This window comes from Brassica napus, chromosome C4 (assembly GCF_020379485.1).
Source record: "Brassica napus cultivar Da-Ae chromosome C4, Da-Ae, whole genome shotgun sequence".
NCBI lineage: Eukaryota > Viridiplantae > Streptophyta > Magnoliopsida > Brassicales > Brassicaceae > Brassica > Brassica napus.
In genome coordinates, this window is record NC_063447.1 from 32,085,075 (window position 1) to 32,092,038 (window position 6,964).

Below are 6,964 nucleotides of genomic sequence, written 5' to 3' on the forward strand. Positions count from 1 at the left end.
TGAAAAATTCGAATTTGTTTTTTAGACAACATACGTTTAATAATGATTCATTTACCAAAAGTTAATTGAAAGATTCGGTAGTCTAGGGGTCATTTTATGTGCAGATAACGCCCCAATACGAGTTTGAACACCAAGTGTAGCATTTTTTCTCTTTTTTTAATTATATAGTTAAATGAAAAATCATTTTTATTGCATAAAAAATTCACCAAGTTTTCTACATGATGCATATCTTCCATGATCAATACAAAAGACACAAAAATAGAACAATCCACACAATATTGCATGAATTGTGGGTCTTAAGAAAAACATAATTGCAAATGGGAAGATGATCCTTAACTCTTTGGAGCATAACTTGTCTATACTCTCATATAAAAATCGTTTACACCTTGAGTTCGTGCCACAAGACCAAAAATTAACTGACCACGTAGATAGAGGAAAATATGGAGGCAAAAAACATCCTAAATTAAGTTAAAAAAACAGTATTTCCTTATGGAATGTCCGTTGCTACTAGTGCTTTATCTGGCAGGAGGTGAAGGGCCAAGGGATTTAGCTATGCCAACCCAAGCGACAATCCCACAAGCGATAATGATCCAACCACATACATCGTATGTGAAGCCATTGTTCTTCTTCTTTTATTCTTCTTCTTACCGCCCTGCAAAACCAAAAGACCAACCCACCAAAGTATGAGAGATTCTGCTTACCTCTTCAGCAATTCGCTACTAGAAATAATTTGTATGAAACAAGCACACCCAAGAACAAAGGAGATGACTTACGGTAGCATTTGAGGAAGCTGCGGGACCTCCTCCACCACCTCCACCTAGTGATTGCTGCATCAACATCTACAACAAGATCAATTCATTATATATTTTTATGTAAGCAAAAAGAGAAAGGATGTGGACAATAATCTGTAAGAAGAAGCTGATACCATCTAACATCAGCTTCGCCTCAGGAATAGGCTGGAACTGGGCAAGTTCAAGCAATGCTCCACCCCACTGCAGCAAATTCTGCACAACAAAAGAATCAAAGAAACCTATAATTAATCAATCAAGTAGCCAAACTACTGCAGGATCGTATTCAACATAGTGATTTAGTATCGATACAGAACACACATCACACATAGAAAAAAATAGAGAGAGTCAACAAACAATCAAGTAAACGATCTCCATACAACTAAACTATAAATAAGGAGGAGACAAGTGGTATAAGAATCAAGATGACCCTTAACGTAATGAGCCTCACAAGCTTTGCGAGCGTGCTCGAACATCACAAGCTTTTCAAAGTCGGCGGCAGAGAATTCCATCGTGAGATGCGGTGGGAGGGAATAGAAAGAAAGTAAAGTTAGGGTTGGTTCTCTTGTGTGAATTATTACAAGAGCACCACGAAACGAAACCAAAGACCTTCGATTGTAAATAGCCGTCGCCTTCGCCGAGAGACAGAGATCGCTGAGGCGGAGACAACGAGTCTTTATTAGGGCTAGAATATCTGATTTGGGAATTATTCTAATGTTTTCATTTAATTTTAATTAGTTTAACTATTTATATATAATTTAATCTACATTATAATGAGTTAGTAATATAAACACCAACTTTTATACCAGTAAACTAAATGATACTTAGTACTCTGTCTCCACCGATAAACCGAAGTGTTACCCTTTTAGCTTATAAAAAAAAAATTCTGAAACTTTTCATCTTCACCTCTCTATATCTCCAACGATCAGTTATGATACCGTTTCACCTCTGAAACGATCCGTCTCAGTATATATAATTCCTTAAACAAACCTTGAAACCCATATCTCTTATTAAATTACTCTTAAATTGAACTGTCGCAGCTTTTAGCCAACCTTCGAAGATGTCGGCCTCCAGTGTTGTTGTTGCTTAATCGGTCGTTGTCCCTGCCACCTTTCTCCGCCTAGAACATAGTACCCAAGAAAAGGTATTGACAATTTGACTTTCTATGAAATACTATATACCATATTTGTTTAATCAATATTCAAGCTATCAGTTTTAATACTTTAAGCGTATGTTTCTCTGGGCAGAATTCTGAGATCCACGGTTCTATCCCAATTTGTGTGAATCACTACCATCCATCGCTACGATAGGGGGTCGATCGTGAAAGTTGATTGATCGCTTTGAAGTTGTCCGATTAACTAATATGATGTAAACTCTGTTCTGATGGGCTATAACGGAAAGTTATTTGGTTGCTAGGACTAACAGAGGCTGCAAGGCTAGGTACGTCTCAGGCGGAGATGAAGGACGGTACAACTAGAGCGCCTATTGTCCGGTTTTTGTCGTGCCAACGTGCTATGGAACTTAAGCCTTCCTAGGAGAATCCAAATCACTTCGAAACGTCGGCTGTCATTTTCAACAGGTACCACCACGATGTAAATTTTTTTTATGTTTGTGGTGTGGTTCGACTCAAGATTGAAACTTTTGCTGATGAAATAATGATTTTGTGGATGCATGTCAATTAGATTTACGAGGCTACAAACTGTTCACTGTACATTGGCAGAGAAAAAATGGCTATGTATGGTTCAGTTGTAACACCGGTGTGGTGCAATGGGGATGGACATGGTAACCAAAGGTGTGCATAATGTTATTGAGTTCCTCATCGATGATTCCCCTGACATGGATGTGATCGGAATCTTTGGTGAGTTCCTTTTGTATGTTATTGGTTTGATTTTAAAACAATGTCTTTTAGCTTAGTGTCATCTTGAGACGTAAAAACTTGAAATTTATTGGTCAGATAACTTCTTCTCCGACATTAACAAACCTGCTGTGGTGAACTGCATCGAGGGACATGACAGTAATTAGAAGAGAGATAGGGAACAAGGTGTTGAAAACGAGTGTGTCTGGCTTGGTGGAGCTCAATATACTCAAGAACCTCACCGTCTATGTTGTCGCAGGCTCTCTAGGTCGATTCAAATCACATGCCAGCAACATAGTGTTTGATGTATTCATAGCTACTTGCCAAGATCCAGCCCAAAACATGGAGAGCTCTCAAATTGATGGAAGCCATTAATAGCAATCACCGTACCTTCACTATCTCCACCATCACTGAAGATACCATCATAGAGAACCATGGCAAGGTTGTCTAATTTTACTTGTCATCACGTTCATGTATTTCATGAGCACAGTGAGAACATTCTTCCAAACAGTGAAGGTGACGTAGGATTGGCAGCATCATCGGACCCGTTTGTTTTGGGAGACAAGGTCGATGAGGAATGTGTTGCAGCAGATCCTCCAGATATTTAAGACGCTCAGAACAACCGCAAGCGCTGCCGTGAGTGATTGGAAATATCTATTATATTCTTATCAGCCCGTCAACGTCTTTTCTATGCATTTTTAAAAACTGCTATTATCTTTGTTTTCCATCATAAACTTTGGATATTTTTTCCCTTGCATGTTTTTTCTGTTCGGAGATTTTATTTCTATTTTGGATTATTAATGAAACGTCGACGAGTTCTAACTCATACAAGATTTGTCAGTGGTGTATTTTTTTGGTTTACCTATTTCTGACATTTTTTTGTCCACCATAAACTATTTTTAATAAAGTCGAGTAAAACTCTAAAAATAAATAATTTTGCAACCGTATAATTTTATAAATTTTTCTATAGTTATTAATTTTTTAAAAAAAATAGTTTATTACAATTCTATATTTTTGAAATTAATTTAGGTAAAATAAGAAAATAATTTAATTTATTGTTCGATAAATTGTTTAATTTTTTAATTCAAATTTTATATTTTGTTCCTTATACTATTTGTTTTATATACTAACAACTAGCTAAGTAAATACTAAACAATTTCATAAACTTTATCTTTTGAACATGAAAGCGCTAATAACGCTAATGGTCGATCAAATCATTACGAAAATAATGCATATGAATTCGCCGGTCATTCTTATATCAACTTAATCAAACTGTGTGACTTCCAAATGTTATGTTCATCACCATTATATACAACACGGAAAAACAAAAATGGGAAAAAATAAACGACAAAATTCCGTACACAAAACTATACAACGATCAATAATTTATCCGGCTCCGCGCTTGCGCGGGGGCTATACCCCTAGTATTTATAATTAGTTTATTAATTGTATTTCTGAAGGACACTATTGGCATTTTGTAAATTATTAACCTAAAGAGACAATTGTAGATTAGGATTATCCTATTAGGACAATTTTAGGCTAAAAGAACAATTTTCCCTTATAATTTTAACAGATGATAAAATGTTATTTAATGTTTGCCTGAGTTTTTGTCCGTAGCAGAGTAGCACTTAAGAACGTGGTACAAGTGCACCGTCTATAAGAAGATGGGGTCCAAATGGATTCCGACACGGGATCGGGTCCCACCATACGGGATGAGCTGTATATTAAATTTATTATATTTAGCAAAACAAGCCCTTAATATTTATAGTTAGTTACATAACAAACCCCCCCCTCCTCCTTAGTGCTGGGTTCGCGGGTCAACCCGCCCCGATCCGCCGCGCCCCGCCGCGGATCGAATCATTTTTTCGATTCAAAAACTCGACCCGCATAACCCGCAAACAAAAACTTTTATATCCGCACCCGCCCCGCCAAAACCCCGCGGGTAACCCGCCAAACCCGCGGGTAATATTAATTATATTAAAAATAATTATTTTAATTAAAAATGATTATTTTTTAATTATATAATAATTATTTTATTTAAAAATAATTATTTTTTATTTATATAATAGTTATTTTTAAAAAATACTATTAAAAATATATATTTATAATTAAAATTATACAAATATTTATTGTTTTTTATATATTTTACGAAAAATGTTCTTTTTTCCAAATTTTTTTTTTTTTTTAATTTGCGGGTTGGCGGGTACCCGCGATTCAAATTCGGCTGACCCGCACCCACCCTGCTCAAAATAATCTCGACCCGCACCCGTACCCGCGATTTAAAAATTTCAAATGGTTCGATCCGCACCCGCCCCGCGGCGGATCAAACAGGGCAGGGCCCGCGGACAATGATTAAAATTTCCAGCTCTACTCCTCCTTCCTTTCTTTCCTCCACGTTCAGCGACGACACGCCTGTCGACACTTCTTAAAATCAATTTTCTCCAAGGGCCCCTCTCTTTCTCTCCCTTATTTTCTGTCTATAATCTCAGTGATCTACTCGCAAAGAAGTCTCCTTCAGAAAGCCAGGTATGTATGTCATCTTGAATCTTACTCTTCCTCTCAATTGTGATCAAGATTTCATCTTTAGAGGATCTGTCCTGGGCAGCGATATATCCTAGAAAATTTATCTAAAGTCTTAGACTTTGATTCATTATGGTAACCGTTAATGGATCTCTGTTTTGGATCGTTACTTCGAGATGCTCTGTTTGCAATTTTGCTCTGTTTCTGATGAAACAGAGTTGATCTGTTTCTGATGAAACAGAGTTTACTAGATGTAAAGATTGATCTACTGTTAAAGATCTTATGTTTTTGTTCTCTGCTCCTAATAATGATTTCATTTGCAGTAGTTTCTGAGTCATGGCTGGCCAAAACGCGCGGTTGAATGTGGTTCCCACCGTTACAATGCTCGGCGTAATGAAAGCTCGTCTCGTTGGCGCCACGAGAGGCCACGCTCTCCTCAAGAAGAAGAGCGACGCTTTAACCGTTCAGTTCAGAGCCCTTCTCAAGAAAATCGTAACAGCCAAAGAATCAATGGGAGACATGATGAAGACATCCTCTTTCGCTCTAACCGAAGTCAAGTACGTCGCCGGCGAAAACGTCAAACACGTCGTCCTCGAGAACGTCAAAGAAGCCACGCTCAAAGTCCGGTCCAGACAAGAGAACATCGCCGGCGTGAAGCTCCCCAAGTTCGATCACTTCTCAGAAGGCGAGACCAAGAACGACTTAACCGGTTTAGCTAGAGGTGGACAGCAAGTACAAGCGTGCCGTGTGGCTTACGTTAAAGCGATCGAAGTGCTTGTCGAGCTTGCTTCTCTCCAGACTTCGTTCTTGACGCTTGATGAAGCTATCAAGACGACTAATCGGAGGGTGAACGCTCTGGAGAATGTGGTGAAACCGAAGATTGAGAATACGATTAGTTACATCAAGGGAGAGCTTGATGAGCTTGAGAGGGAAGATTTCTTCAGGTTGAAGAAGATTCAGGGGTACAAGAGGAGGGAAGTTGAAAGACAAGCGGCTAATACGAAGGCGTTTGCTGAGGAGATGGTTCTTGAAGGGATCTCTATGCAGAGAGGGATATCGATAAACGCTGCTAGGAGCTTGCTTGTTGGTGGTGGAGAGAAGGATGCAGACATTATTTTCTGAGCTGATTGCTTGGTTTCTATTTTTTTTTTTTTATCAGATTGATGTTTCTTGAAATAATATGGATTTTGATGTAGATGAGATATTGTATCTCATCTTTGGATTGTGCTTTTGCCATAATATTCCTCGTGAGATTTGTGATTATTATTGTAATGGATGAACTTTATGAATTATTTCAATAAGTTTGAAGTATTACTCTGATGTGTCCTCTAGTTGTGAATGTATCTGAGTTCATTGCCGGTTTAAGATGTAGGTCCATGATGTGTGTACATGAAATTTACTCAGGAGAGAAGAAATGGCATCACACACTATGGCAAGTTCTTGGCTTAATGTATCAGCTTCAACGGTATCAATATAAGTAGAGAAACAATAACTCAAACCAAGAAGGGATATAAATTTCATTACAATACAAAAAGCTTGTCATAACCCTTGTTTGTATGTAACAAGGAAACAGTGATGCTTATTCCTTGCAAACATATATGTTTCATGAAGAATGTACAGTTCCATGGTTTTAGAGGAAAGAAAATTGTCCTCTTTTTAGATCCATCATACTCAAGCCGGCAAAAGAGATTCTTCTCCAGCTACTAGCTCTGATCTCTATGCATTAGAGCTACTCGCTTTGGCACAATTTAATGGATGAAACTTTCCTTTTTTTGGCCATCATCATGGCATGGAGATGAAA

At 37.8% G+C, this 6,964-nt stretch overlaps 3 protein-coding genes across 7 annotated transcripts; 2 read left to right on the plus strand and 1 right to left on the minus strand.

Annotated features, from left to right (window-relative positions):
- Positions 1 to 168: 168 nt before the first annotated feature.
- LOC106413850 (mitochondrial import receptor subunit TOM20-2) lies at positions 169 to 1,517 on the minus strand. The gene is made up of 4 exons (XM_013854590.3): positions 1,226 to 1,517; positions 926 to 1,004; positions 774 to 839; positions 169 to 652 (listed from the first exon to the last, which is right to left on the minus strand). The coding sequence occupies exons 1-4, from the start codon at positions 1,298 to 1,300 to the stop codon at positions 645 to 647; spliced, it is 228 nt and encodes a 75-aa protein (XP_013710044.1). The 5' UTR covers positions 1,301 to 1,517; the 3' UTR covers positions 169 to 644.
- A 1,038-nt stretch (positions 1,518 to 2,555) lies between these two features.
- On the plus strand, positions 2,556 to 3,018 carry LOC106413095 (3-hydroxy-3-methylglutaryl-coenzyme A reductase 1). Its single transcript, XM_048755775.1, has 3 exons — positions 2,556 to 2,646; positions 2,743 to 2,802; positions 2,903 to 3,018. The coding sequence occupies exons 1-3, from the start codon at positions 2,556 to 2,558 to the stop codon at positions 3,016 to 3,018; spliced, it is 267 nt and encodes an 88-aa protein (XP_048611732.1).
- Positions 3,019 to 4,990: 1,972 nt separating this feature from the next.
- Positions 4,991 to 6,477, plus strand: LOC106416212 (V-type proton ATPase subunit D). Of its 5 annotated transcripts, none has more exons than XM_013857055.3 (2): positions 4,991 to 5,169; positions 5,487 to 6,477. In XM_013857055.3, exon 2 carries the CDS (start codon positions 5,500 to 5,502, stop codon positions 6,283 to 6,285), a length of 786 nt encoding a protein of 261 aa, XP_013712509.1. In that variant the 5' UTR covers positions 4,991 to 5,169; positions 5,487 to 5,499; the 3' UTR covers positions 6,286 to 6,477. The 5 variants fall into 5 exon arrangements, with proteins under 5 accessions (XP_013712509.1, XP_013712510.1, XP_013712511.1 ...); XM_013857056.3 differs by having other exon boundaries at positions 4,999 to 5,169; positions 5,490 to 6,477; XM_013857057.3 differs by having other exon boundaries at positions 5,038 to 5,173.
- The last annotated feature ends 487 nt before the right edge of the window (positions 6,478 to 6,964 follow it).